Source organism: Mixia osmundae, assembly GCF_000708205.1.
Source record: "Mixia osmundae IAM 14324 unplaced genomic scaffold scaffold_6, whole genome shotgun sequence".
Classification (NCBI taxonomy): Eukaryota; Fungi; Basidiomycota; class Mixiomycetes; order Mixiales; family Mixiaceae; genus Mixia; species Mixia osmundae.
In genome coordinates, this window is record NW_014575558.1 from 623949 (window position 1) to 651255 (window position 27307).

At 54.7% G+C, this 27307-nt stretch overlaps 18 protein-coding genes across 18 annotated transcripts; 9 read left to right on the top strand and 9 right to left on the bottom strand.

Moving 5' to 3' along the window:
- Window position 1: 1 nt before the first annotated feature.
- On the bottom strand, window positions 2–1899 carry L969DRAFT_95080 (uncharacterized protein; the record flags this gene model as incomplete). The annotated part of the gene is made up of 10 exons (XM_014712015.1): window positions 2–60; window positions 121–172; window positions 220–304; window positions 356–519; window positions 571–620; window positions 679–756; window positions 806–1024; window positions 1365–1499; window positions 1546–1663; window positions 1711–1899. 10 exons carry the CDS (start codon window positions 1897–1899, stop codon window positions 2–4), a joined length of 1149 nt encoding a protein of 382 aa, XP_014567501.1.
- Window positions 1802–2754, bottom strand: L969DRAFT_624929 (uncharacterized protein; the record flags this gene model as incomplete). Its single annotated transcript, XM_014712016.1, has 4 exons — window positions 1802–2126; window positions 2176–2295; window positions 2346–2460; window positions 2512–2754. 4 exons carry the CDS (start codon window positions 2752–2754, stop codon window positions 2038–2040), a joined length of 567 nt encoding a protein of 188 aa, XP_014567502.1. The 3' UTR covers window positions 1802–2037.
- A 175-nt stretch (window positions 2755–2929) lies between these two features.
- L969DRAFT_33898 (uncharacterized protein) lies at window positions 2930–3142 on the top strand (the record flags this gene model as incomplete). The annotated part of the gene is made up of 1 exon (XM_014711731.1): window positions 2930–3142. A coding segment is annotated over one exon (213 nt), but the record flags the coding sequence as incomplete, so codon positions are not given.
- A 63-nt stretch (window positions 3143–3205) lies between these two features.
- Window positions 3206–4242, top strand: L969DRAFT_49907 (uncharacterized protein; the record flags this gene model as incomplete). Its single annotated transcript, XM_014712017.1, has 6 exons — window positions 3206–3276; window positions 3323–3497; window positions 3601–3620; window positions 3818–3916; window positions 3981–4046; window positions 4158–4242. The coding sequence occupies 6 exons, from the start codon at window positions 3206–3208 to the stop codon at window positions 4240–4242; spliced, it is 516 nt and encodes a 171-aa protein (XP_014567503.1).
- Window positions 4243–4248: 6 nt separating this feature from the next.
- L969DRAFT_17995 (uncharacterized protein) lies at window positions 4249–5626 on the bottom strand (the record flags this gene model as incomplete). Its single annotated transcript, XM_014711694.1, has 2 exons — window positions 4249–5271; window positions 5321–5626. The coding sequence occupies 2 exons, from the start codon at window positions 5624–5626 to the stop codon at window positions 4249–4251; spliced, it is 1329 nt and encodes a 442-aa protein (XP_014567180.1).
- Window positions 5627–5662: 36 nt separating this feature from the next.
- Window positions 5663–6380, bottom strand: L969DRAFT_95120 (uncharacterized protein; the record flags this gene model as incomplete). Its single annotated transcript, XM_014712018.1, has 3 exons — window positions 5663–5820; window positions 6112–6146; window positions 6364–6380. The coding sequence occupies 3 exons, from the start codon at window positions 6378–6380 to the stop codon at window positions 5663–5665; spliced, it is 210 nt and encodes a 69-aa protein (XP_014567504.1).
- Window positions 6381–6472: 92 nt separating this feature from the next.
- L969DRAFT_95084 (uncharacterized protein) lies at window positions 6473–8622 on the bottom strand (the record flags this gene model as incomplete). Its single annotated transcript, XM_014712019.1, has 8 exons — window positions 6473–6527; window positions 6582–6655; window positions 6705–6850; window positions 6900–7156; window positions 7205–7413; window positions 7470–7744; window positions 7886–8463; window positions 8516–8622. The coding sequence occupies 8 exons, from the start codon at window positions 8620–8622 to the stop codon at window positions 6473–6475; spliced, it is 1701 nt and encodes a 566-aa protein (XP_014567505.1).
- Window positions 8623–8866: 244 nt separating this feature from the next.
- Window positions 8867–10935, top strand: L969DRAFT_49717 (uncharacterized protein; the record flags this gene model as incomplete). The annotated part of the gene is made up of 7 exons (XM_014712020.1): window positions 8867–8942; window positions 8995–9097; window positions 9147–9224; window positions 9285–9380; window positions 9429–9529; window positions 9906–9971; window positions 10022–10935. 7 exons carry the CDS (start codon window positions 8867–8869, stop codon window positions 10933–10935), a joined length of 1434 nt encoding a protein of 477 aa, XP_014567506.1.
- A 35-nt stretch (window positions 10936–10970) lies between these two features.
- L969DRAFT_95086 (uncharacterized protein) lies at window positions 10971–13502 on the bottom strand (the record flags this gene model as incomplete). The annotated part of the gene is made up of 7 exons (XM_014712021.1): window positions 10971–11084; window positions 11130–11216; window positions 11265–11414; window positions 11464–11616; window positions 11667–11756; window positions 11804–13212; window positions 13265–13502. The coding sequence occupies 7 exons, from the start codon at window positions 13500–13502 to the stop codon at window positions 10971–10973; spliced, it is 2241 nt and encodes a 746-aa protein (XP_014567507.1).
- Window positions 13503–13629: 127 nt separating this feature from the next.
- L969DRAFT_95087 (uncharacterized protein) lies at window positions 13630–15884 on the top strand (the record flags this gene model as incomplete). The annotated part of the gene is made up of 9 exons (XM_014712022.1): window positions 13630–13641; window positions 13688–14676; window positions 14721–14852; window positions 15109–15256; window positions 15305–15469; window positions 15518–15554; window positions 15602–15635; window positions 15684–15766; window positions 15814–15884. 9 exons carry the CDS (start codon window positions 13630–13632, stop codon window positions 15882–15884), a joined length of 1671 nt encoding a protein of 556 aa, XP_014567508.1.
- Window positions 15885–15947: 63 nt separating this feature from the next.
- Window positions 15948–16693, bottom strand: L969DRAFT_88298 (uncharacterized protein). The gene is made up of 2 exons (XM_014712023.1): window positions 16180–16693; window positions 15948–16129 (listed from the first exon to the last, which is right to left on the bottom strand). Exons 1-2 carry the CDS (start codon window positions 16323–16325, stop codon window positions 16060–16062), a joined length of 216 nt encoding a protein of 71 aa, XP_014567509.1. The 5' UTR covers window positions 16326–16693; the 3' UTR covers window positions 15948–16059.
- Window positions 16694–16886: 193 nt separating this feature from the next.
- Window positions 16887–17517, top strand: L969DRAFT_95089 (uncharacterized protein; the record flags this gene model as incomplete). The annotated part of the gene is made up of 3 exons (XM_014712024.1): window positions 16887–16988; window positions 17146–17335; window positions 17468–17517. 3 exons carry the CDS (start codon window positions 16887–16889, stop codon window positions 17515–17517), a joined length of 342 nt encoding a protein of 113 aa, XP_014567510.1.
- A 6-nt stretch (window positions 17518–17523) lies between these two features.
- L969DRAFT_50174 (uncharacterized protein) lies at window positions 17524–18130 on the bottom strand (the record flags this gene model as incomplete). The annotated part of the gene is made up of 4 exons (XM_014712025.1): window positions 17524–17635; window positions 17685–17813; window positions 17861–18020; window positions 18052–18130. The coding sequence occupies 4 exons, from the start codon at window positions 18128–18130 to the stop codon at window positions 17524–17526; spliced, it is 480 nt and encodes a 159-aa protein (XP_014567511.1).
- Window positions 18131–18164: 34 nt separating this feature from the next.
- L969DRAFT_103915 (uncharacterized protein) lies at window positions 18165–20503 on the top strand. Its single transcript, XM_014712026.1, has 2 exons — window positions 18165–18366; window positions 18417–20503. The coding sequence occupies exons 1-2, from the start codon at window positions 18250–18252 to the stop codon at window positions 20040–20042; spliced, it is 1743 nt and encodes a 580-aa protein (XP_014567512.1). The 5' UTR covers window positions 18165–18249; the 3' UTR covers window positions 20043–20503.
- On the top strand, window positions 20329–20871 carry L969DRAFT_18005 (uncharacterized protein; the record flags this gene model as incomplete). Its single annotated transcript, XM_014711695.1, has 1 exon — window positions 20329–20871. The coding sequence occupies one exon, from the start codon at window positions 20329–20331 to the stop codon at window positions 20869–20871; it is 543 nt and encodes a 180-aa protein (XP_014567181.1).
- A 959-nt stretch (window positions 20872–21830) lies between these two features.
- L969DRAFT_88303 (uncharacterized protein) lies at window positions 21831–23711 on the bottom strand. The gene is made up of 4 exons (XM_014712027.1): window positions 23135–23711; window positions 22789–23082; window positions 22105–22735; window positions 21831–22055 (listed from the first exon to the last, which is right to left on the bottom strand). The coding sequence occupies exons 1-4, from the start codon at window positions 23621–23623 to the stop codon at window positions 21937–21939; spliced, it is 1533 nt and encodes a 510-aa protein (XP_014567513.1). The 5' UTR covers window positions 23624–23711; the 3' UTR covers window positions 21831–21936.
- Window positions 23712–23846: 135 nt separating this feature from the next.
- Window positions 23847–24678, top strand: L969DRAFT_95093 (uncharacterized protein; the record flags this gene model as incomplete). Its single annotated transcript, XM_014712028.1, has 5 exons — window positions 23847–24039; window positions 24096–24248; window positions 24354–24410; window positions 24457–24552; window positions 24605–24678. The coding sequence occupies 5 exons, from the start codon at window positions 23847–23849 to the stop codon at window positions 24676–24678; spliced, it is 573 nt and encodes a 190-aa protein (XP_014567514.1).
- A 444-nt stretch (window positions 24679–25122) lies between these two features.
- On the top strand, window positions 25123–27297 carry L969DRAFT_95094 (uncharacterized protein; the record flags this gene model as incomplete). The annotated part of the gene is made up of 8 exons (XM_014712029.1): window positions 25123–25665; window positions 25719–25830; window positions 25874–25930; window positions 25984–26153; window positions 26289–26358; window positions 26664–26863; window positions 26912–27170; window positions 27218–27297. The coding sequence occupies 8 exons, from the start codon at window positions 25123–25125 to the stop codon at window positions 27295–27297; spliced, it is 1491 nt and encodes a 496-aa protein (XP_014567515.1).
- Window positions 27298–27307: the final 10 nt, after the last annotated feature.

Consider the following 27307-nt stretch of genomic DNA (forward strand, 5'->3'; position numbering starts at 1 on the left):
ATCACGACTCAGTCTCGTCGTCTGAAAACACAGCCTGAGCACCTTCGCAGTGATGCTTGACTGGCGCAACCGCACGAACAATCAGCAGGTGTCGCTCATTGAGCGAGTGTCGTCACGCACTCTTTGACAAGCCGAGCTCCTTGAGGTGGTCCTTCGAGCACGCATCGCCCTTCTGTTTCTTCATATCAGCGTAATTGCTTCAGTAGGTCGTGCACTTACATGAGCGCTGGCCGAAGACGAGCAGTCTAGGTAGAAGTGCGAATCGGTCTTGATCACGCTGCGCTCGCGGTATGCCAGATCGAGTCTGTGGGGTGATGGTCAGCCCTTTGCTGGAAGGGATGGAATGGCAACACACGTAGCATTGAAGACGCCAGTACAGCAAGACTGATAAGCGACGACGGGCGAGGGGAATCGTTCGATCACTCGAACGCGAATGGCAGGTGGTTTCGTGTTGACAAAGCCCACAAGAGTGCCGGCGAACGTGTCTTCAGAGGATGCATGTTTGCCGTGAGACTTCTCCTGCAGTCTGTGTCAGCTGATCGCCGCGAACGCGTCGCGCATGCGACGAACGATGGTGACCGAGACGTCTTTCGTTGCGACGGTCGACGAGACAACCTTGACTGCAGACCACGCCGACAGTGCTCAGCAAGGATCGTGCTGAACACTCGATGATCTTACCCGAGACCGATGCATCCGACGGATGGGTGACTTTCTCCGGAAAGGCTTGTTCGTGACCGCAGTCGTACTTGAACGAGTCTGCTCATCCTATCAACACTGGCCATACCAAAAAGGAGAATCCACGTGCATTGCAGGTTGTATGCCACAGTGATCGGATGAGAATCAGCTGATTCGAGCATCTTGTGGTACGGCGGTCCTTGGATGAGCCAGGCTGAGAGAAGCGAGGCGAAGGAGAGCAGGTAAAGCGATGTGGCAAAGTTACACATCTTGCTTGTCGAGTCGGACAGGAAGAAGAAAATTCTCTGCGAGAGTAGGTCGTGGCCGAGACGAGTATCAAGAGTGTGACCTGGCGTGGATGCCGTGCAGTGATGGCTCTGCTGAAACGGGAAATTGCTCGGCACACCACGCGGCTGGCATAGGGTTCCTCGCATGACTCGCCAGATCGCACAGGAGAGCGTTTCGTCACTCATGCGGCAGCCCACAAGATCAGCCGGAACGCGAGATTGCATTGCTCGACTGACTGAACTCCCGGGTAGCCAAAGTCGTGAGGCGCGTATCAGCAAGCCTGACTGGTGCCGAGAGTAGCCCATGTGCACTTGTAATCTTTCGGCTGCCAGACGGGTCCGCCGCAGCTCATGCCGGCCGTTACCTCTGCACATCAATCAGCTGTGGATAGGCAACTGGACGAAACAGCATGCTGGAAGCTGGCGTCACGCCGCCGACGGTGATCGAGGCCAAGTTGAAAAGCTTGAAATCGCCCGGGGTCTGATAGAGCAGCACAATGTTGAATGCCACATCCTTGCCGTTGACCACCGATGCAACTGTGACCGCATGAGCTCAGATTCCAAGGATGCGCGAATGACCTACAGCGGATCTGCGATAAGGTCCATTCTTGATTCTGGAAGCGTTGCAATCGATCGTTTGTGGTCACGCCAACAATGCCAACACCGGGCACGCCCGGCAGCTGAGTTGCAGCAGCCACATCCTGCAGACGTGTGAGCGCAACGAGCAGCTTGATGAGGCATGTTGTACCCCGTTGACAGCAGTCAATGAGAATTGCGAACCAAAGCTGCCAAAGCCCTCGACGGTGATCGAAAGTGCGCAGGTGAGAGAACGCTTGTCCAGGCCGGTCGAACGCTGTGGTACGACGATAGCGAGGCTTGACGAGAAGAAGAGTGCAAAGATTGCGAGAACCCGGAACATGATCTCTTGAGCGGTCATGTGGGTAGAAACGAAGCTTGGTTTAAGCAGGTCATACTGAGGAGGGAGGTTTCATGCAATGGGCGAGCCGCGACTGACAGCGTTGTGTTTCACAAAAGATGCATCGAGGACCTGAAGATTGTCGGTTCTGCCTTGCTACTAGCATGTGGCGAGCTTGTCGAGCGAGCAGCCTGGGTAATCGGAGGGCTGTTTGACTGTGGCGCCGCACCAGAGGTTTGCGTTGGCGACTGCAATCCGGTCAATGGCCGATCAAAGAACAGACAAACGGTTGCTTACTCCCAGCGGGGTGACCATTGACGGACATGTCGTCGATGAACCAGAGATCGAGTGTGTTGGGCTTGTTGTAGAGAACAGTGATGGTGAAGTCTGCGTCAAGGCCACCAGAATTGCCTTTGACTGCACGAACAACGTTAGATCAGGAATGATGTGATGGGGTATCTGCTGACATTGGATGCGTGAAGCGTTCAGGTACTGTCCTTTGAACTTCTGTTTGCCCGCTGGGGTCACGTTGGCCGTGGGTACGCCCGCGCGATCAGGAAGATAAGTAGCAGACGAGATGATCTGAGTGATCGCCATCAGCCTCTCGGCCATCGCAAAGTCGAAAGCACGCACTCCGTCGAGAGCACGGTATTCGAACTTGGACATCAACGTTGCCATGTTGGGTACATCCGGGACATGGATCTCGAGCAAACAACGCGGCATGTTGCCGCCATCGAGGTCATCGTACTGTACAGCGCGAGCGGTACCGGCGAGGAGAACGGTCAAAGCAGCGATAGTGTATGCGATCATCTTGGTGCCTCGTCGCTTGATCGAGTGTGATGGCTGTTGTGACGAAGTGAGGGAGCGCAGACACATGACCCCTGTCGCCACGTTACGACACAGCACGGCGGGCGCAGCACAGACAGTACAAGTGATGAAGAAGGAAAAATGGATGCTAGGCCATTGTCTAGATATTGGGGTAGTGACGGCCTCATTGACGATGAACCTGACGACGTCGCGGCTGGAGAGACGCGGGTGGCGAGGACCTCGTGCGACTCACTTGACTTTTGATGGTGATCACTACCTGCTCGAATTATCCATCGGATCCATCTGGCCTCGCAAATATACCGTCATCATCGATACAGGCTCGAATGGCGTCTTCATCGGAGCATCCAAAGCACAGCCATTTGTGCCCTCTCGCTCGACGAAAACTACCGTTGAGCCTTTCCAGCAAGCTTTCATTGATCGTTCTCGGGTCACCGGCAAGTTTGTGATCGATCAAGTGAGCTTACACAGCCTCCTAGCGACCCGAGCCGACTCTTGATAGATGACGCTATCGGATGTCTCCTTCAAGGCCACCTTTGGCGCGGTAGAGCATTCGCCCTCTTTCGACCAGCCGTGAGCGCGATCACGATTCTTCCGTCAGCTCCTGAACCTTCTTCAGACCCTATGCTAGCGGTGTGCTTGGTCTAGGCGCGGGCACGCATCAGAACTACGGGACGTTCATGGACCAAGCGTTTGCAGCAAAAGCTGTCACCGACAACATCGTCACGCTCAATCTGGGCAGCCCGAGCATCACCTTCGGCGCACTCAACACTGCTTTTCTCGTCGGAACGCTCGTATGGACGCCGCGACAGGATATAGCCGGCATGCAGCTTTGGGGTATCAAGATACTCGCGCGTAGACAGCTTCGCTGCATCCATTGCGCTGATTGGTCGGCAGGTTCCCGAGATGCTCAATTGGTTCGCTGCGGGGGTTATCGATAGTGGTACCCCCACAGTCGCAGTCCCGCTCGAAGCTTTCACAGAGTATCAGAGAAGAATACCCGGCTCTTGGATCTCTTGGCGCAACCGTGCAATAGTCCTACCGGATGGCGTGCTTCCACCCCCGCTCGAACTTCTCGTGTGCCACAATGATTGTGTCATGCGGATGCTGACAGCACGCTGCAGGTCGGCATGACGGAATTCGTCTTGACGGGAGAGCAGCAGGTCTTCACGAGCGAACAGTCGCCAGGCACGCGATTCGCTTTCGTCACTCCGTGCGTCTCTCTTCGCCACCTCTGCGCAGACACTGTGCTGATGGATGTACAAGGCTACCCAAAGATGCCCCTCAAGTGATCATATGGGGTGCAGCGTTTCTGCAAAAATTCATCATCGTGCTCGACAAAGGTCAGAACAAAATCGGTATAGGTCACCGCCGGACTATCTAGCTGATAGCATCGTTCGAGATAAACGTGAATACAATATAATGACAACACGGCGACGATGGAGCTGAACAAGATCGTTTGCCGCGTCGCCACGATTGAGCGAGGCGAGAAGACGTGAATCTGATATTGAGGGAGCGGCGATGGTGACCATCTTTTGAGGAGCTTTAATAGGCAGCAAAGGCTTGGGTCGGGAAGGAGAAGCCATTGAAGCCAGCATTGTTGAAAGGTTCTCGCGAGCAGTTTGTATTGTATGCTGGGACGTCCAAAGCGTCAAGTCCGAAAGGCAGACAGTTGTTAGCGGGCGTCAAGTCAACAGGCAGGCTGTGAACACTGCTGGCAGAGGATGCCTCTGACGCACGACGCAGCGATGACTCGAGCGAAGATGAGTCGTATTCGAGTTCGCTCGAATGCGAGCCCATGATGCTCTCAAAGGGCGACGAGGGTGAATCAGTGTACGAGTCTTGCGATGGATCTACCGAGGCGCGCTCGTCTTCCGACGGAGCAAAGGGCGTAGGCGCTGCCGCTTGGCGTGCGAGGTGATTGTTGTGCTGCTCATGTTGTTGGCGAGCTAGCTCCTGCTGCTGTTGTTGCTGCAGAAAGATGGCCAGATTGCGCTGATTATGTTGATGTTGTTGCATGGCGAGGGCAGGATAAGCAAACGCGCCATTAGCGTGCATCTGCTGTTCTTGAAACACGCCTGGGTGCTGTAGGCTGACAGCATTGTAGTAGGCTTGCTGCTGCGCGATAGCTTGCACTTGCGCTTGGATCTGCTGCTGTTGCATCGCGCCAAGGTCGACCAGGGTCGTGCCGACATTTTGCAGACGCTGAGCGTTCTGCGAGGCGCCAGATTCGGCTTGCAAAGACTGAGCGCGGGAGTGGTGCATGACTGGCTTGACGGTTACGCTGGCCGTGTCGTCCTCTTCTTCGTCGTCATTGTCTCCGTTCATGTCATAATTGCCAACGCCGAAGCGGCCCTCGACAAAGCCCTCGGGCATTGAGTCCATGCGTGTGTCTTCTTCGTCAGCAGGCGGAAGCTTCTCCAGTCCAAGCTGTTCACGGAGCGAATCGACTTGTTCGCGAAGGTTGGCGTTGCGTGCAAGTAGATATCGTTCGCGTGAACGGACATTGTTGATGAATTCGAGCGATTTGCTGACAATGATCGATTTGGAGGGTCGCTTCACTCGAGCCTATCACGTACCATCAGCGTCGGTAGATTGATGCAGCAAGCGAGCGTACCATAGTAGGAAGTGAGCCAGCCAATTGCAGGAAGCGCGAGTTGAGCGATTCACGACGCGCACGCTCGGTCGCATTGTGAGTAGCACGGCGTTCGGCGCTTGTGGGCAGCTTCTTGCCCTTCTTGATCGAGGTTGAAGACGCAAGTGTGCGTTCGCCGGCAAAAGGCTTGATATCGGCAGGGTTGACGGGCTGATAGTGGGCCGAATTCTCGAGCGTCAGGAACGGCTGCGAGTTGTGTCTAGGTTTGACAGGACGAGAGGGGATGGTGTCGTCGGTCACGAGACCAACAGAGATATCGACAGCCATGGCAGCGACAGGTAATGCGCGCGACAGGCTGACGAGCTAGGTAGGCGGGAGGGAGAGGGTGAGTGACGGATTTCGCAAAACTTGGCTTTTCGTTTCTAATCGCTGTTGATCGCTAGGGAGCACAAAGTCGGCCGCGAGATTGCTCTCAAGCGTGCTCGACGTTTGGCTGGGGAAAGACTGACCGGAAGGCGAGACTGTGGCGGTCAAAGATCATGATGGATGCAGATCAGTCATCCAAGTGGGTTACCGTGTTGCCGGCATCAGAACAGCATTGTGAGTCGAGCGAAGTGTCATGATGATGCGGCAAGAGCGTCGGCGGGCAGAGACGAGAATCAGAGTAGACCGCGAGCACAGTCACGGATGAAAAGCAATCGGCGTCACCGCAATAAGAGCGAGGGCGAAATTTTGTCGTAATGGGACGAAAATGAGGTCAACATGGTCAGCGGGCGTACAGATATCAGCGCCAAAGGCTCGTAGCAACGTACCGGATCTCAAGCCACTGCCGTTCGAGTCTGTATCGCTGTTAATTTGAGTCTGGCCACAGCCGCCTCCCCGCGGGAAGTCTGACCAATCAAACGCGACTTTTCTTATCGCCTAGGAGCGCGTAGTCATCCCCAGGCGTCTGCTCGAGATCCTCGTCATCTCCATCTCCATCGTGCTCTGCCTTGTAGAAGATGATATAAAGAATTTGTCGATTATGCTCATGGAGCACTAGCAGACACTTGCACTAGCGCTACCCCAAATTCCAATGCATTATTCTCGAGGTCCGTCCGCCCTATTGTCACTCGGAGGTCTGTGCGCTATCTTTGCTTTTCGTAAGTCAGCAATCTTTCGCTGGGTTTTTTTCTAGATGAAGAGGCCCAACAACGCGCTCAGTTTCGAGAAGTCTGGCGTCCCAAATCTGTTCGCTCGTGATGGTGAGCCTACAGCTCATCTGTGACGGACGAGAACTCACCCAGTGACCAGATCCCATCCAATCTTCGCCGGAAAGCCTTGTGTACCACAGCCAACTGAAGCGCCCGATGTGATCTGTCAACGCATCAGCGAGCCATCTGTAGGCATGCGCGCTGAGTCGTACATCGTTAAAGCCAGGCGCGAGCAAGCTGTAGATGAGGGGATTGGCAAAGCCGAGCACGGGTCGTCCTGCGACGATCAAGCGATCGTTGATCAATGCAAAGATTGCTGCTGCTGTCGGCGTTGAAGCTGAAGTGCCGTCAACAAGATCTGCACCCTAATCAGCTACCCGGTGTCACACTCGTTGCGATTGACTGACTTTGCTGTCCGTCCCAATAGATCAAGAAGGATTGCCCTTGAGCGGAAATGTCGGGATAAGCGCGACCGCTGCGGTTGTAGAGGTTCTTGCCAGCATAAATATTGCCTGCTTGGGCGAAGTAGCCGTCGACCGCTAGCTTTTGATACGATGGCGCTGCAAAGTAATTCGACAAGCCTGCGCCAGAGTAGAAGCCGTTTGCGGGATCATATGCAGCCACTTCGGGTGCAAAGTTCTTGGTAGCTCCGACCGTCGTTATGCTGGCTTCTATGTCAGCCCACGATACGCTTTGGATAGATTTAACGCACTAAGGACATGTGGGCGGGAAGCTGGGCAGGAAAGCTGTCCTGCCAGATCCATCGTTGACGGTGCAGTAAGGACCATCGCTTTCTACGCCAGAGTCACCAGAGGCAAAGAACAGAGTCGTGCCTCGAGCGCCGATTGCAGCAAATTGCGAGCAGACCTGCTTGGCATATGCCAACGGGACGTTCTGTTCATCGTCTCCGTACGAGGTCGACTGCAAGCCTCTGTGTCAGCCATGGCATAGTCTGTGGGGCGCGCTTGAAGACTCACTACGACTTGAGGAGGGCTAGAAAGACCGAGGAAGTAGCTTGCCCAAGAACCGTAAGGTTCGTCGCTATTGTCCGTTCCCGTGTTGTCATCAGGGATGAAAGGTGGCTCGCCACCTGTAGAATAGACTGTGAGGGGTGTGGGGAAGTCGAAGCCGCCAATAGTCTGCGAATCCAGATTGGCTTCCAGGTCGGTAAATGCTGCAAGTTGTGCTGGCGTATCGGGCGTCTGCTGATTGGGTCCACCAGCGATCTGAACAACAGGGTACTTGTACCCAGCTGCGAGTGCATCAGGTCTTTATGCAGCGAGGAAGAGGTTGAAGTCGGAAACGTTGGCAGATTCGCCGAGGTAGGCTGTCAAGGCGACTTTGTTCTTTGAAGTCGCTCGTGGTGTGTATCCGATCGTCTTGTAGAATGTACGAAGGCAGACATTGGTGACGGCAGAAGTGTTGCATACTTTGCTGACGTCGGGCGTGCCGAAATTAGGAAGGCTGAAGGGCCAGCTGAAGGATTTGGGAATTGTGAAGCCAGAGAGTGTAGAGACATGTCTGACTGTGCTCTTCTTTGCTTTGATGCTATGCAAGTAGTTTGTGGGCGTGATGACGCTGATATGCTCGTGCAAGTAGTGTGGTAGTTTGTAGTCATGTGTGCGAACAAGCGATTGTGATGCTTTGTGATAGCGGTGGTATCGCGTGTCCAGCATCTCCTCGACCTTGCGAACGGGCAAACGGACACTGATGTAGTCGCCTGCCGGGGAAGAGGAAAGGTGCTCATCCATGATCTCGTGCGAGGCAAGCCATTCTTTGACGAGAGCGAGCGTGTCCGGCTTGGGCGCCAGCAAAGCATGGACCTGCTCGCGCGACAGATGCTGTCCATACTTCTCGTGCAGCGGATCGGAGACTTGCGCGAGCTGTATCTCGAGCTCTGCAAAGTTGCCGTGCGTCAAGCCGATCCTGAGTGGAACAGTATGACTATCGGGCGCAAGCTCTCCTCGCTCCCTGTCAGTCCTCAAGATAAGCTCAGCGCGAGCAGCATGGTCAGACGACTTGCCATCCTTGTGGGATAGGGTGAGGATCGAAGGAGACGAGCTCGGTGCGACGCTGTAATGGCGATGCGCCGACGACGACAAAGGAGAGTGCAAGCGTGCCGAACCGCATCTCAGCTGAGCGAGCATTCAGACAAGGTATACATCTTATAGCAGATCAGCGGCATTGACCATGCATCCGAAGCCGGGGCTGTCTCGCAAACGGGATATGATATGAGATAGGCTAGGCTAAATTTGAGATGATAACCTTGTGGTTTGGCCGTAAGGTTTCTGGGGCATCGAGATAGATCAGCTGATAAGTATTCAGCTGACGGCCTGGTCAGCGCAATATCGGGCTCGAGCAAGACACAGGCTACATGACCTCGTTAGCTCACCGAAGACGGATAGGCGTCGAAGAGGGTGAAGATGTGGCACAGCTCAAGCTCGGAAAGGGTGCCTGCAAGACCAGATGGCGCTCTTAGCAAGCGCTGACATGACACGGCAGAGTTCGAAAAGGCGTCGTGCCTGATGATCAATGAAGTCAAGATGCTCATCGACAATCAAGGAGAAGATGCCAAGAGAGTCTCGAGAGAACCTGGTCAACTCAAGTAGGCTGATTGGATGTCAAGTCGCGTGTCTGCGCTGACGTGCCGGTAGCGTGACGAAGAAGATGTGGGAGTACGTCGAGCGGTTCAGTCCGGGCCTCGAACCTTCCGACATTGCTCGACTCAGATCGTCAGTCGCATTTCTTCTCAGGCATCTTGAGAGGCTTTTGAGCAAGAGTGATCATGGCAGGGCGCTGTTGCGCGAGTCCCTGGCAGATTTCGAGGCATGTAGTCTTGCCAATCTACGCCCAAAGACAGTCGAGGAAGCGAAAGCAATCCTACCGAGGTGCGATGCATGTGCATGCTATAGCGTCTCGCTCAACTATAGAGGTAGCATACAACGGGAGGCAGTCCGTGACGGCGAGCCACCCGTCCAGCGGGATGACGATGGCATACAAGCCATACTCGACCTGCTCGAAGACGCAAGAGGGCCAGGTAATTAGACGAAACAATCATGTCATCATGTTATACATCAGCTATGCAGCTCACTGCAACAGAACAAGCGCCCTGCATGAGCGAGAACTATGTCTTGACCCGTTGCTCCGTTTGTAACTTGGACAATGAGTCTGTACTGTTCGTTACCACTATGAGCCGGTCAAAGACCTCGGCCAGCGACACGTATAGACCGAAGCTGAGAAGCAAGCCGAGCTGGAGCTTCCACAGATCCTCCTTGCCAGGTATCATCGCGTCGATGTCACGCGACACTCGTGACACTCCGCCAGCAGGCGCCGAATGGGCATCCTCAGAGCCCTCGCCCAGCGAGTCTTCGCCGCCTTTCGGGGCTTCGAGCACTGGGCAGATCGTGTCACAGGCCGGGCCGGTCCACTCTTTGTCGCACTAGCAGCCATCCTCATCAGCATCTGTGCATTCACCTTTTGTACGTCATCCCAGCGCTTTCTCGTCGGTTCGCGCTGACTCGTTCAACAGTCGAAGTCGTCTTCCCTCGCATCTTTTGGCAGCCCGAGCATTCTGCTCTGAGAAGCAGCTTTGGCATTTTCTGGTGCTGTTACATCGTTTACGCTTTCTGCTTTCACTATTGGATGGCCATCAAGTCTCCGCCCGGTCAGCCCAGCGATTTCCACCTCTCCGCCCCGGACATTGCACGACATCCGCGCTACAAGCTCATCAATGCGCTCGCGGGCCTGCCGCGAGGCTCAGGTCGCCCGAAAAGCGAGGATACGCCAGCATCAATGAACGGCAGAACCTGCAAGAAATGTCCTCGCGTGGACGGCAAAGAGCCTGCAAAGCCAGAGCGAACGCATCACTGCTCGATCTGTCGCAAGTGCTTCCTCAAGTACGATCACCACTGCCCCTGGCTCAACTCTTGTGTCGCGCACGGCAACGAGCGCTATTTCGTGCTCTTCATGGTCTATCTCTCCATCGCTTGCATCTGCGTCGTCTCGTGGGGTCTGCCGTCTCTTCTTGCGACGCTTGATCATAGCAAGCGGTGGCCATACCGATCACCGCGCGTAGCGACTGTGCTCCTCTGGGTGCTCTGCGCCGCTATTGGCGCCGCTTTGATCGTCATGAGCCTATGGCAGCTTTGGCTCGTCATGCGCGGCGAGACGAGCGTCGAAGCTTCAGACAACGAATGGTACCATCAGCGTGCCAAAGAGACGGGCACAATTTATTACAATGTTTACGATCTCGGCAGGGTACATAATCTACAAGAGTTCTTCAACGTACCGTCCAGTCAGGGACGATACCCTTACTGGACTGTCTTGCTACCGATCGCTGTCCCACCAGCGACTGATGGACGCAATTTCAAGAAGCGGGCAGGCTGGCGAGATATCACCGTCGACGAAGAACTCACGGACGAAGAGCTATCTGACCATGCATAGCTTCCGCGTGTTGCAATCCCGCTATTCAGCCATAGCTACGCACTTTGCACGCCAGCCTGATCGCGCCATCGCTCGTAGAAGCGAAGACTGTCGGGCGTAATGCGGCGACGTATGTCCTTTGCAGCAGCTTCGAAATGCGCGCGAGAGACCTGCCAACTTGTAAGCGCAACCATTGACGAGGCTTTACTGCTCACAAAGGGCGCTTTTCGATCGTCCTTGAGCGCTCGAAGCGCAGCATCTTGGCAAATGCTGACCACCTCTGCGCCCGAGCAGCCCTCGGTCTGTCTCGAAGTCAGCCAACGGCATTAGCACAGAGGTCGACAGCCTACGATGGGCCCAGCGAGGGTGCTCGGTGCGACGTCAGGCGCAACAGACATCTTTGCAAAGCGTGACTGAAAGATCGCGAGACGACCCTCAAAGTCAGGTGGGCCGACGTAGAGAATTCGATCGAGTCTGCCCGGTCTCATCAATGCAGCGTCCTGTCCATTGCATCAGATCTATTGGGCTCAGTGAGGAGATGGAGCGTACGATGACATCGGGCCGGTTTGTCGCTGCGAGAATGGTGACGCCGTTGAGCTCCTCGATGCCGTCCATCTCGGTCAGAAGACTTGTCAGAACGCGATCGCTGCTCCCTGAGCCTTCTTCCGTGCCACGATGGCCCGCAATGACATCAATCTCGTCCTGTAATGTTTATCATCAGGCAAGTCGTGCGAGCACTCGATCTGACCTACCAAAAAGATGATAGAAGGCTGAGCTGCCCGAGCTTTCCTGAACAGCTCTCTGACGGCCCGCTCGCTTTCACCAACATACTTATTGAAGAGCTGTTCGCACTGGTTAGTCCGTGCGCCGTCGTGATCAGTGAACGCACTTCTGGTCCTTTGACGGCGAGGAAGTTAACCTTGGCTTGGCTGGCGAGCGCCTTGGCCAACAGCGTCTTGCTACAGCCTGGCGGGCCATATAGCAAGATACCTCGCGGTGGTCTGACACCGAGCCGCTTGAATGAATCTGGATACTGTAGTGGCCATTCTACGCATTCTCGCAATCGCTGTTTGACCGATTCCTGTCCCCCTACATCGTGCCAGGACACACGCGGTGTCTCGATGTACACCTCACGCATACCGCTCGGTCGAGTGGTAGCAAATGCTGCTTCTAGATCGCTTGGCAGCAATTGCATGCCAGCCAGAAGAGAAGAAGATGATCGCTTGATAGCCGATAAGCAAGCAGAATGTACCAGTGAGGCGAGATCTGCACCGACAAAACCATGCGCCCTATCGCTGATCGACTGAAGCGCTTCCGGCTCGCACGAGTGGGGCGTCCGTCTGAGTAGCGTCTGCAATATTTCGAGTCGGGCTGGCAAATCGGGCACGCCTATCTCGACCTCCAGATCGAAACGACCCGGTCTTCTCAGAGCAGGATCGATCGAATTGGGCCTATTCGTCGCAGCGATGACGATGATGCGCGGTGATTCACTTCCACCCTCTGGCTTACTGTCTAACCCGTCCATGAGGGTCAGAAGCGTTGCAACGACCCGTCTCTCGACTTCGCCCGCTTCTTCCCGCTTCGGCGCCAGACCATCGATCTCGTCGATCAGGACCAAGCTTGGTGAGGCCTCTTTCGCTTCCTCGAAGATGGCCCGCAATCGTGATTCTGTCTCGCCATGATAGGGCGAGCCGAGAGCGGAGCCAGATATCGAAAAGAGCGGTAGAGCAAGCGATTTGGCAATGGCAGAGCAAAGCAGCGTCTTGCCTGTGCCTGGCGGGCCATGCAGCAACAAGCCTCTGGGCGGAGTGAGGTTGAAGTGTGCAAAGACATCGGGTCGGCGGAGAGGTAACTCGACAAGCTCTCTGATAGTCTCAATCTGTTTTCCCAGACCGCCGACTGCATCATATCCACTCGTGTAATCGATCACGCGAGCTTTGCTAGGCTTGCCGAGGCCAGACGTGATAACGACCGCCGTGTCTGCTGTGACTTTTCCAAGCGTGGTCTGACTCGATGTTGTGCTGGCAACTAAGTTGGCAATGGTCAACGTGGCAGTCGTACCAGCATAGGGTATCGTGATTTGTATGTTCGTCGAAACGAATTGCATGTCGACAAGGAGCTCTTTGACGTAAGCGCGCATAGCGTCGAGCGTCTCTGACTTTGCGGTCGCATTGCTGAGCTGCGAAGAGAGTGTGATAGACTTGAGCGTGTGTATCTGTGTCTTGTCGATGCGGTCTATTGCGATACTGTCGCCGGACACGAAGCCTGTTCCTTGCAAGAGCTCTGCGCTCGTTTGTACTGTCACATCATCGTCAGGCACATCTGTCCTGATGTTCTGACCTTCGCTCACCTGCTAAGCCTTTTGCCTCCACCCATGGCCATGCGATACCGATGACAACAGGCTGTATCTCAGCATCTCCTAGGCTGAGCGACTGCAAAGCATCCTCTACTTTTCTCGTGAGCGTGATAGGATCGCCAGCACATATCTTGCGAGCTTTGAGCACGTCTATGGGTATGCAAACACGTCGGGTGAGACGAGATGTGATTTGGCTGCTCTCGCTGGTCGATGGAGCCACTCGAAGCTCCATCCTCCTCAGCACTTTTTGGTTTGTCCAAAGAGCTAAAGAAACGCGTCCTTTGCTTTTCGATCTCTCCGCACTTTCCACTCGATTCCGGCGACCTTGGCGGCCAGCTTCAGACGACTTGACGCTCGATATGTCGCCCAGAGTATGTCATAGCTCGCTAGAGTTGTTGCGAGCTCACAAGTGCGCAGTATTCGCCCGTTGACACGGCACTCGACGTCATCGATGCTACAATTCTCTCCGTGCCAGCATCTGCGCTCATCTTCGCCTACTATCTCCGCAACTTCGTCCGGGATTACTCTCTCCCGCTCTCACTCTCTGCACTGAGCGACTTTTTCAAGGAGCACTACCGAATCAAGCAGTTCCTCTTGCTCGTACTGCTACGGAGAGGCAATGGCGCACTGAGCAGACTGGTCGACAACAACGGCGTGTGGAAGCGTCAGATACCGTATTACCTCGAGGCTGCACCCGATACCGGCGGTAGATCGGAAATCATTGTCGTTGTAGGAGGAGCGCAGGGGATTGGAGCGCGACTGGTCGAAGAGCTCAAGTGGAAGCGGGGCGTCAAAATTGCAGTCATGGATATCGCTCCTGCCAATATTGCAGATCACGATCGTCATGTGAGGTACTACAAGACCAACATTGCCGACCCAGAAGCAGTCAGCCAGAGCGCCCAAGCCATTCGAGATGATTTTGGTCACCCGTCCATCTTGATCAACTGTGCGGGTATCTTGCGCGGAAAGTCGATCATCGACATCACACCCAAAGAGCTACAGCTCACTTTTGCAGTCAACACACTCGGTCTCATCTATGTCACAAAGGAGTTCTTACCCGCCATCGTCAAAGCCAATCACGGTCATATCGTCAACATATCCTCTGCAGCTGCGCTCGTCTCTGCGCCCGGCTGCGGAGACTATTCACCCTCGAAAGCAGCCGTCATGGCGTTCCATGAAGTTCTTGCAGCAGAACTTGCAGGGCGTTACAATGCGCCTGCTGTCCGTACGACACTCATACAGCCCATCAAAGTCAACACAGCACTCGGCAGTGCAGTCAATGACCACCCGGACAAGTTCCTCACACCTCTTCTTGAGCCAGATGATATCGCCCAAGGAATCATCCAAGCCATCGAAGGGGGTCTATCGCAAACGATCATCATCCCTCGCGCAGTCAAATGGAGTCTGTACGTCCTTGCCGCTCGTCATCGATACGAGCTCACGTGTGTAGTCCCCTCTTACGGGTCGCGCCATCTTGGTATCGATGGCTCATCACCCGGTCGGGTGGCACAAACGAATTCGCAACGCTCGACAGTGTTGCCAAAGGCGCAAAGGGAGGCTACAAGATTCTTGTTGACGACGCGTGATCTCACAAATGCATGCCCTCTCGACACTCGCGCCCCTTGCTTGTGCGCAATCCACTCGACGACGCAAGCAGCTACGCTCAGGAGCCATCGCAATTGAGTACCATGTCGGGAGCGGCATACCGAGCTTTGCTCATCTTTTACCTCTGCTTGTTCTTTCCCCATCGATCTGAAGGCTTCCGCGTTCGATCACGTATCTGGCAACTCGAACGTCAGCTACGCTTCCAACATGTGACCGTAACCTACGCTCACCAGTCACTCGCTGCATCCAGCTGCATTCTGGCTCCGATGCCACAACGTCGAACCGCAGCCAGCAGACCTGCTCTACCTGCGAGTTTCCCGACTCCGCCTGCAGATGGAGCCATGGCAGGGTGGCCTCTTCACCTTTCGCGAGATCGATGCAGTCAGCTTTCGACCTCCTTGCAATAGACTCATCAATGAATTGCAGTAGCCCACACCGCCTTCCGAGATCAAGTTCAAGGTGTTCCCGGAGATGAGCTCGGTTGATCAGAACGACGTCATGGTCCCACTGACCGTTTCGATCCATATCAAGCCCTGGGAAACGGAAGCCGATCCGATTGACTGGGATGAGCCTTATCGTAGCTGCTGCCTGATCGTATGGCGCACGCTACCGAGGAGCGAGCGCAGCTTATGCTACTCGCAGATCGTCGCATTCGATATCACTCTGGGCCTCGTGTCGAGTAGGGCAACGAAATCAGCTTGGTCATGACGAGCTAATGTTCAGCAGCACGATTACTGGTGCACCAGACGCGGATGTATCGGTATGACGCAGATCGCTCTCGCTCGTGTAGATCTGACGAAGCCCACAGTCATTGTCGTTCAGCTGCTCTGAACCCGCTGGAGCCCGTCGCGTTTCCCCTCTGTCCGGCAAGATACGAGGCGCCACGGCAGTGTGAGTTCGTGGCACCGCGTCAGACGGTCGGCTGATCGCACTCTCAGTGGTCGAAGATTGTGACGAAGTCATGCACGCCATCTCATTCGAAACCTGGCCAACCAGATGGTTCTTCTGAAATGTATTCAATATCATCGACCAGTCTGAGACAATGAATACATAGAGGGTGGCAGGAGACTGCCCGCTTTTCGGTGCTCAGCAGCAAGATCGATCGTCTCCGTCCATCTCGATATAACAGGGACTTTTTCGGAGGCATTTGCCCTGCAGACTTCTGAGCGGGACATCACTCTGCGTCAGTGAAGGACTACCTCGCAGAGTAGAGCACAATAGGTGTCGAAAACATTTGCCTTGGCCATGCCCATCCTGCTAAACACGTCAGCGCGGCCAAAGCACCGAGAGCGATAAGCGCTTACTGGCTGACAAAGGTGCAGATGAAGAAAACAAGTGCGACAACTGTAAATTTGGTCATCTTTGTTGCGATCCGTTGATACGCATCGTTGCTCATATCGCGATGATGAATGATGCTTGCGACGTACAGAGGAATCCAGCTGGAATACATCCTTGCGTGGGAACCACCGGATTACTCGCGATAGCGTATGGATGTCGCAGAATACCTGCCTTCACCGCAGAAGAGTTTGACGCACGCAAATCGCGTTGAATCTGGGATGGTTGCGCATGCTTGTGCGCAATAGCAGGTAGGCATCACTGGGCTCCTAGCCTGAGTATATAAGGAGTGGAGGCGTGCATCTGCATGCCAGATGATTCAGATGACTTGAAGGAGTACAGCATCGAGTCTATCGCATGGCTCGCCATCGTAGCTCCGATCCGGCAAAGTCGAGCGCGTTGCCAAGCACGCAATCTGTTGAAAGCTCCTGTCTCGTTTTTTTGCTTCCCTCATTCTCGACATTTTCTCCCTCTATTTTCCTGTCCCTTTCGGTATGCTGGTCATCAATTTGCTTGCAATCGCTGGTCTTGTGGTCGCTGCACCTGCTCCGCATTCTCCGCCACTCAATCGGAGAGTACGAATCGATGGCATGGTGTTCGGTACGTCTTGTCTGTTCGTTTCCTCCGAGCATCACGGTTGACCGCCGCAGCCCATTGCCCCGTCACGGCGGGCTACATGTCGTCGGGCTCGTTCAGATTCGATACGGCCATGAACAGCGTCAGAGGCGCAAAGAATCCTTACCCAGAGGTGGTATGGCACCCCTCCGCGCAAGCCGGCGTATGCGTTACTGATATCCAGATCGTGAGCAGTCGCCGATCCAATCTCCACTGACAGCTGTCATACCGTACGCTTGGACCAACAAGCCCTTTGCCGAGTGGTACTCACACAGCGTCACGTGAGCGCGTGTCAGTCTGGACAAGTACTTCGCTGACAGGGCTACAGTGTCGACTTGAGACCTGAAGATGCCAATTGGTCACGTTGCTGCCCCAAGCCGCTCAGTATCCAATTCGATGTGGCCATCGCCAAATACTCGGCTCATGGCTGGCTCATCGATGGACCTTACTTCGGCAGGGAGTTCAACATCGAATGCGGCCCATTTGCCGAAGGATGTCCCATTCAGCGTCGTGAGTTCGTCGAGTCAGAAAGCATGTGATCTGCTAAGATGCCAACTTAGGTTGGACGACTTGCAAAGTCATTGAAGAGAGCTCATGGATCGAGGCATCGCTTTTGCCAGATTCCTCGTAGCCTATGCATAGACGCGTGGAAGATACGCATGCGTGTGCTCAACAGAGCGATGAGATTGTGAACGGGATCAATATTTGAAGCCGTGTGATTTGTGCCATTCGTCAAGGGACTTGTTGGGGTATTCATCGTATTCCTCGCAAGGCTTGTCAAGCGATACCCAGGCTGGCTTGGAGCCGAGCCTGCTTTGGGTCAGTCTTGTTGTATCGCACTCCGGATGACGAAACTTACATCATGTCGCAGAACTCGGGAGGGACTGGCAGTTCCGTGTCAATGACGGAAGGAAACGGGTGGATCAAGTCTGGCCACCTCTTGTCGTAGTTCCAGAGGGCAGAGCCGCACGTCTTGCAGAAGGATCTGCTGACTCGTTCACACAAAAGAGCTCGGCGTATGTCACTGCTGCGTACCTCTCGCCGGCTTTATCTCCCAATGGCTTGTATCGCGTGATGTTCCCTTCGCCCTTGATCTTGAGCGAGTCAGACGAGGCACCCAAGTTGATGGCATAGCCGCCACCGCCTGCTGTCTTGCGGCAGATCGAACAGAAACATCTCTGCGTGATTTGTTGAGCTCGTACAGACCAGTGTTGGAGATTGGAGACTAGCCAAGTACGGAACGGGAGAGCTCGAAGTCAGGCTGAAGGTGACAGCCTTGCAATAGCACGAGCCTTTGAGATCCATGACTGACTGAGTTGCTCTTGACCAACGACGCGCCACGACGACAGCCAGCGATTTGTCAAAAGTGACTCGTCGACGCATCGATCCATACGACAGCACACCCCTGCCAGGCCGGTCATAAGATGCTCTACGTCTTGGACTATGGCGCAGGCAACATCAGGAGCTTGACAAACGCCATCGAACGGCTAGGCTTCGAGTTCAGATGGGTCAAGACGCCAGACGATATCGCTCGTGCAGATGTGCGCTCTTCCATTTAGGGCTCTCGTGCGACTGATGGTGTCTTCCGCAGAAACTGCTCTTTCCGGGCGTGGGCTCATTCGGCCCGGCCATGGAGAGACTCAGACGACAGGGATTTGCAGAACCGCTCAAAGAGTTTATACGGTCTGGCAAACCTTACATGGGCATCTGCATAGGCATGCAATGTCTCTTTGAGAGCTCAGAAGAAGCGCCCGGGACAGAGGGCTTGGGCATCATACCTGCGCAAGTCAAAGAGTTCGATCGCAAGGGCAAGAGCGTGCCTCACATGGGCTGGAATGGAGCAATCGTCGTGCAAGACACTCTGAGCGACGACGCGGAGGCTCACCAGTATGGGCTGCAGGATACGGGGAGCTACTACTATGTGCATTGCTTTCGAGCGAGCTGGGAAGAGACGCTCAGTCTCGCACCTGATTGGCCTCTCGCTGTGTCGCGCTACGGCAAGGAGGATTTCGTCGCTGCTGTCCACAAAGACAATGTATTTGCAACACAATTCCACCCAGAGAAGAGCGGCGCAGCAGGCCTCAATGTGCTTCACGCTTGGCTCAGTCAAAGCGGTGTTGCAGAAGCGACCAGTGCATCAACGTCGCGTTCGAGTCGAGCCGGACCAAGTCTCGAAGCGCGATTAGCGAGCAACGGATTCAGCAAACGTATCATAGCATGTCTAGATGTACGCAGTAACGACCAAGGCGATCTCGTCGTCACAAAGGGCGATCAGTACGACGTAAGAGAAGCCGAAGAAACTTCCAAGACTGCCCGCGGTGGAGCAGTACGCAACCTCGGCAAGCCCGTCGATCTCGCGCAACGCTACTATGCAGAAGGAGCGGACGAGATCTGTTTCCTCAACATCACATCTTTCCGTAGCTGTCCGCTCAACGATCAACCCATGCTCGACGTCGTCCGTCGATCTGCCGAGACTGTCTTTGTGCCTCTGACGATAGGCGGCGGCATACGAGATACGACCGATCCAGATGGCACTTTCACTAGCGCACTAGACGTAGCCGGGCTATACTTTCGACATGGCGCTGACAAAGTGAGCATTGGCTCGGATGCCGTCACGGCAGTGCAGGAGCTGCTCGCTTCCGGCAAGCGAAAGACGGGCAAGACTGCCATCGAAACAATCTCGCAACGCTATGGCCGTCAAGCTGTCGTCGTGTCTATCGACCCCCGACGAGTCTACGTCAACACTGTAACAGAAGCGCCAGAAATTCATCAGGCTTGCGTCGTGCCAGTCGATGCCAACGATGCACGCGATAGGGGTCCGGAGGGGCAAAGGTACTGCTGGTATGCTTGCACGATCAAAGGCGGCAGAGAAACAGCAGATCTCGATGTCGTCCAGCTCGCGCAGGGATCAGAACTCCTCGGCGCAGGCGAGCTCCTCATCAATTCTGTCGATCGTGATGGCTCCAAACGAGGCTTCGACAAGGCTTTGATCGGTCTCATTCGACGAAGCGTCAGCATACCCATTGTAGCATCATCAGGCGCAGGATCAGTCGAGCATTTCTCAGACGTCTTCAGCATCGATTCTGCAGAGGGTCAGGTCGAAGCAGCACTCGCTGCAGGTATCTTTCATCGGAAGGAGGTACCTATAGCGGACGTCAAGTCTCATCTGCGTACTGCCGGTATCCCCGCGCGTAACGAGCTACAGCCAAGCGCATAGATTGCATTAGACCTACTTGTTGCTTGGAATATTTTCAGTCATGCCTCAACATGAGCGGCTTGCGAATCTGTCCTGACCTCAATCGGTACCTGCCTCGGTGAAAGGAGTACGAGAGCAAAGAGCAAAGAACGCTCGCTCTATCATTGCCAGTCACGTCGAGCGACTCGCGTGCGACTCACCGAGGCCGCCCCCGACCTTGACGCGCCAAGCTTCACGACAAGTCTGCCTTTCGCTTTCCTGCAGCTGACTCTCTAGCACGCGATATCTCCTTACGTGAACGAAACCGATGCGGTTCAGCGCAGACGACGTTGCCTTCAGCGATCCAGCAGGACCCGACGAGACCGAAGAGAGCGAAGCGTCCTGGATCGAACGTCTCAGAGAACGCCTCGCTCGCTCATCTCAGGCAACGCAGAGCTACCTCGATCGCTACGCTAGTGATCACCATCTTCTCGTGGCTCGACACGATGAGCTCTGTGCGCTGCTCCATGCGAAAGACGAACAACTCGCCGAACAGAATGCGCTCATCACCACGATGCGCAGCCGATTGCTGGACCTCGAGCTGCAAATGACCGGACCGCGCGACGCGACAGACTTTGCAGCAGAGTTTCGTTTGACTCCTACCGAGCAAGCTGATCTCCTGGCATTTTCACGAAAAGCCAAATTACCCCGGCATGTCGCTACAAGTGCGATATTCTGGACCCGCAGTCAGGCCGTCAAAGCAGGCGCCTTCCAAAGGGGGGAAGTGGGTCGACGTACGGTTCTGGGTGCGCGACGTTCAGTACAGCCCCATATCGGCGGCTTTCGGCATCGAGGAATATCGCACTTGTAGCGACATGCCGGGGCAACATGCCGGGGTAACTTGGCTTATTCCTCGATGCCGAAAGCCGCCGATATGGGGCTGTACTGAACGTCGCGCACCCAGAACCGTACGTCGACCCACTTCCCCCCTTTGGAAGGCGCCTGCTTTGACGGCCTGACTGCGGGTCCAGAATATCGCACTTGTAGCGACATGCCGGGGTAATTTGGCTTTTCGTGAAAATGCCAGGAGATCAGCTTGCTCGGTAGGAGTCAAACGAAACTCTGCTGCAAAGTCTGTCGCGTCGCGCGGTCCGGTCATTTGCAGCTCGAGGTCCAGCAATCGGCTGCGCATCGTGGTGATGAGCGCATTCTGTTCGGCGAGTTGTTCGTCTTTCGCATGGAGCAGCGCACAGAGCTCATCGTGTCGAGCCANGAGAAGATGGTGNTCACTAGCGTAGCGATCGAGGTAGCTCTGCGTTGCCTGAGATGAGCGAGCGAGGCGTTCTCTGAGACGTTCGATCCAGGACACTTCGCTCTCTTCGGTCTCGTCGGGTCCTGCTGGATCGCTGGAGGCAACGTCGTCTGCGCTGAACCGCATCGGTTTCGTTCACGTAAGCAGATATCGCGTGCTAGAGAGTCAGCTGCAGGAAAGCGAAAGGCAGACTTGTCGTGAAGCTTGGCGCGTCAAGTAGCGAGGTAGCATCCGCCTTGCTGACAGTCAGTCTTGATCGCTTGACCTCGCCAGACAGGTCTTCACGCCAACTTCGGCGCCCAGTGGGTGCAACAATCCCGCGGCGGCCTTTATCGAGAAGAGAGGTCAGACGCGTCAAAAGTAATCACCAGCTTGCCTGCGCAGCCCCGCCGGGCCTTGCAGTGATCTTGCACTGGTCTGACCTTGTCGATGACAGCGCGTCAGCATCAAAGTTTATCAGGGGCCGAAATGCAATGGAAACCACGTCTGCCCGCGAAGACTGACGTCTTTCGAGAGATGTTGTCACCTTGCATGCATGGAAGACCCTGTGTGACCATCTAGTCTGATTTACGTATTCTACGCGAGCGTGGTGCGCTGCAGACAAGCTCTTATGTTGCGTCGGATCTACTTGCTGCTTGACCACATCTTGAGCCAAGTCAGAAGATGCGCGTCTTGTAGATCCTGTACTCTCTTGATCTCTGCGGGTATCTCGACCACCCCGACCTCCGAAGGAAGCAAGCCCTCTGCAAAACATGATGTGAACTTTCGCCTCCTCAACGAGTGAGATCCTACGGGATTCCCAGTGATGGACGCAGCCTTTGCATGTAATGAAAGGTTGAAGATCGGTACTAGGACGTTCGGGCGCCTGTCGAGGTCGCCAAGGATCTTGATCTCCAACGAGCGTCATGATGAAATCAGTATCTTTGCCCAAGTCAAAGCCCAAGAAAGCGTTGGCGGCAGCTACATCGGGTGGCATCTTGACGGTGTATTCCTTGCCGGGTGGGAACATGAGAGGACATCCATTAACCCAGAAGGTCTCGTCCGTATGGCGTGGCACGACGGGCAGGCGATCCAAAGGTCCGTGGCCGGAGATCCAATTAGCAAACTTATCGCAACTCTCGAACGACCACAAGCGCCAAGTCTGCTTGAGATCCGAGACGCCGAGAGCAGCAGCCGAACCAGCAGGACAATCGCTCTTGCCATCGCAGCCGGTCGGCTGGATCGTAGAATTGAGATAGGCCACAAAGTTGAGTAGACCGCGCTGGACTGATTCTGCCGTCTCGGACTGATGCCACTTTGAGGTCAAGAAGCCAGACTTTTGTATGAGGCCGGCAGCAGTCGTCATATCCTGAGCATGATATTTGCCATCAGTCGAGGCTAGTTTGTTGCACCAAGTCGCATAGGTCGGGTCATTAGCGCGCGGCTGCAAGGACACTTTCAGCTGTACGTCTTCATCGTTATTGCGGGATCACTTGCGAGCCAGTGGTGATTCTGCCATGCCCAAGCATAGTCCAAGATAGCCGCAGCAAACTCATCAGGCTTCTGAACATATGGCAAACCGAAGAAAGTCTTCATGTTCTGAATGACCGCTGCATCATCCGAGTCAAAGATGGCATCGATGACGAAAGAGTTGATCTGCGAGATCCGGACGCAGGTCTGATTGCCGTAGTTTAGAAGCGCTTCAGTATATTGCCAGTTGTCAATTGCAGCATCTACGACGGCCGATGACGAGATCGCCGCCCTGAAAGTCTTTGGATAAAGTACGCGGGCCTGAATCGCATGTTCAGGCGAGCTGAGAACATCGAATGCTGAGACAAAGTACCTTTGTGCTCAATCCACCAGCATAACTCAGCCCCAAGATGATCCAGTTCGTGTTTGGCGCAGAGAGATCCTGTCCGTTGTGCTTATACGTACGTGCGAACAATTCCATGTCGTCAATCGCTTGATCCATCTGCAAGTAACGCAACGAGTCCGTACCGAGATCCTTGGTAAGAATCGTTTCGCCATAGAAACGATGTTCGAAGAGGATAGCGATGCCGTTGCTCACACGGGACAGTCTCTCGAGCAGGCCGGCTTTGAAGAGCTCAGTGACTTCTGTTGCGGGCTGCTCTCCGGCATTGAGGATCAGAACAGGACCGCCGGGCTTGTAGTGTACATCGCTAGCCCAGTAGCGGTTCTTGAAAGTACCCGCGTTGGGGTTTTTATGGTCGATGGGAAGCTCTACCCAGCTGATCTGTGGCACGTCGGTCGTAATGGCTGCAGCTGCCGCATAAGAAGCTAGTGCGAGCAGAGCATAGGCATTGTGGCGCATTCTGACTCAACGCCAACAGAAGAGGATAGGGCAGAAAGAGTTGTGGCTGCATCGCCGCCTTGAGGAAAATGGCCGCCGCGGGGTTTGCTTGGGTTCGCTGACGCACTCCGATTTGTGTCACATGCACACGTGTACACGTGTCGCAGTTGTTCCCTTTCGTGAACTCCTGTGCGTATCTTAGCTGCTCCCTGTCTCCCTTCCTCTCTTGCATCTATCGATCATCATGCTGCTGTGGTTATTGTTGATCGGCATGGCCATGGCCAGCCCGCTGCTCGAAGTTCGTAGTCCGACAAGCGCAGGTTCTCTCAAAAGCAACGGATCGGCAGACGCTGCCGATCTCGACAAACAAATGTCGTCAACATCATCTTTCGAAGAGAGAGGCATCACTCAGTATGGAGTCTACTACGGTGCCATCAGTGCGACTGCTGCGCCAATGATCATAAATCGAGCTGACGAGGACGGTATCGCTTAGTTTGGGCAGTCGGTGTTTGCGGAAAAAACAGAGTTCTTTCGCCGCTCATCAACGTCGATATCTCCATCGCCACATCTGGAGAGACGCAGTATCCCTTCGCTTACCCCGTCGACACGTATGCCAAGGTTGTCCAGGAAGTTCCTCAGCGCGGGGGTATCTACCGCCGAATCATGATCTCTCACCCCGTCTGGCCCGTCAATACAGCATGCACGATCAGCTCCTGGGCAATGTTGCACTGAAACTGACTGGCCCTGGCAGACACGCGCTGTTGCTCGGGCACAGTAGTCACCACGAGCTGGATCAGAGCTGACAAAGGTACGTTCGCGGTCACAAGATATCAGCCTGGCTCAGAGCTTGCCAGTCGAACCTTCAACTGCAAAAGGCGAGTCGCTGTACATGGAGATGAAGTGCCAGAACGATGGCACGATCGCTTGTCGCGACGCTTTCCCTGTGCCGGGTATGTCCGCGCCACACCCTCGACGCGAGCTATTGAGCGTGCTGCCTCGCAGAGTCCGGTCGCTGCAACATCATCCGTTCGGGCATCGAAATTGTCTCCTCGCTCAAAGCAGCAACGGCTTCGTAGTCTGCTCCAGCTCAGGAGAGATCTGTGCTCCTCAATGTATCGCTCTGTTTGGTCGCGATGTTCCCTTGCACGCGGTTCACAAAACTTATGTGGCTGTCTGCCTGGCTCGTACTTGCTCAATCAGCGATAAACGTCCTCTCTGCGCCACCTCTGACCACTATACCACGATCGGGGAGTAACGAAGGATCAGGCCTCAAGCTTTCGGTACTCAGGAGGCCAGATGACAACAGCCTGCTTTACAAACTGACCGGTCAGCTCCGTATATACTGACTTTATACCGGCTCAGCGAGTCTTCCAGCGTATGCTATCGTCGAATGCCCCGGTAAGGTTCACGGCGCGACGCCCTTGATCAACGTCGAGGTTGCGATTGCCCGCGACGGCACTGTCACTTATGTTCGTGGCATGCAAAGTGCAGTGATCCGTTGACTGATCATTAGGGGCTCTATGAAGCCCATCGTATCACCAGAAGCAACCGTGCACGCCGGTCGAACAAAGGAAGAATGGGGAGGGACATGGCAAAAGCTCGAAATAGAGACATCGGCCATTCCCTTCGATGAAGTCAAGCAGCATTGCTGTCGTGGCTTCGCAAGCGTCAACGTCTGGCTGAGAACAGACGAAGAAGATGATGGACTGAGCGAGGGGATCCATGCGAGCATGAATTGTCGAGCCGACTCGGACGAGTGCGACGCGTACTTTCCTTGGCCTGTACAGGGCGAATGTGACAACAGGCAGAGCACTGTCGAGTTCGGCTATCTGTACGAAAATCATAAGCAGCAGCACACAGCTCTTGCATCGCGCTCAGCGAACGTCGCACCGCTACAAAATACTGTACAGACCGGTGTTGCCCTCAAGGAAGAGAGACCGATCGACGACGAGCAGTGGAGCTTCCATATTGTCGCCTATGGTATCGCGACATGTGACACGATCAGAGCAAACACACCACTCGTGTATGCGAGAGTTAACGTGACGAACGCTGTTCCTCATTTTGTGAGCATCTTCTTGCGGCGTCGTGCATGTATGACTGATGTGCACGGCGGCAGCCCTTCATTTCGCCGCCTGGCTCGCACATCACCGTCAGCGACACGCGTTATCTGGACGAGGTTTGGGTCGAGCTACAGATCAGTGCCGACCTCAACACCGTTGATCCTCGCTGTAAGCTAGCATTACTGAGTGACCTGAGCTGAACGTTCAGCAGGGCATCCGTGCTGCTGGGGATTTCTTTGGATGAAATTGTGGGTCAGGATTGACGAACGTACGTCAAATCTCTCAGCCCACTGCACAATCAAGTATTGATTCCCGGAATAGCTGGTGCATGGGAAGCCGAGGAAAATATGACTGTCAACCTTGGCTGTTCTCACCATGGACCTGGTTGCGACAAGATGCCAGCCTATCCCTCAATCTTGGATAAAGAGTGCACTATGCTCAAGCCCTCAATCGAGCTCTTCTTCGATCCTCGTGAACCTCGCGATCATTCCGTACAGTAGATGCAATCTCTTCAAGCATCTGGAGAGCCTGCTCCTGGTTTGAGCACGGAGTGAAAGGTTGGATGTGAGATGATCGCCAACCGCTGGGCTTTGCTCAGCCTGAACATCGGTCCTGCTGCTTCGTAGCAAGCGAGGGACAGTATGGATGACACAGCGTTCGCGCATCAAGGTCTAGCGACGGGCTTGACGGCCGCTAGTGAGTGTCGTGGACAAGCTCAGCGTGAATAAGTCGCCAGATGATGGGCCAGTCAATCGGGCCTGACCGCCCTCATCCTGCACCTACGAGGGACGCTTGCTGTCAGCAGAAGATGTAGCTGCTCGTAAATGGACTAATGCAGAAGCTTGCGCCCGCCGAGCGGATAGTGCAGACATGAAATGAGAGGCACGCGGGTGATGCTGTGGAGATACGTACTTTTGTTTTGCGGAGTTGTGCGCGTAAAACCAAAATCTGAAGCTTGAAGTCTGACCTGACTATTTGTCGTCTACTACCTATGCACACAGTTCCATCTGCTATGCTCACAAACCTTCTCTATGGCTTTTCGCTTTGCGCATTGGTGGCGGGCAGTGCCATCGAGCGTCCATTGCCCGAATGGACCTTCGACATCTTCATCATGGCTATGGCTTCTTGCGGCAATATTGTTCAAGTCGATACGCCTGTGATTTACATTCAGATCTTGATGGGACCCGAAGGCCCTCGCATCGTATGTGATCAAGATCCGAGCAGGTTCTGATACTGAATCGGCCATCAGCTGGCCAAGGATTACGTGACGAGCATCAAGGGCAAAGATGTCCGCTACGAATCCGACGGTGTTTGGCTCAAGTTTGCCGTCGCTTCCGAAGTAAATACGATGCACGAAGAGTATCATGACTGCTGCACGACCTATGTCGATACTGCTTTCTGGCTCAGGGCCGACACAGCCCAGGGTTATCATACCGAGGAGGTCACTATGGACATCGATTGTACAGAGATCAACACTGTACCTTGCAACCGCGCGCTGCCAGTAAAGCGTACGTCTTTTGCGCTGATATCTGATTGGCCTCATGTCTTAGCGCAGCCAAAGGGAAGTGCGATATCATCCGCAGCGCCACGCAAATTTACTACGCTCCGGCTCACGAGCGAGAAGGCTCGTCGTGAACGAATGCAT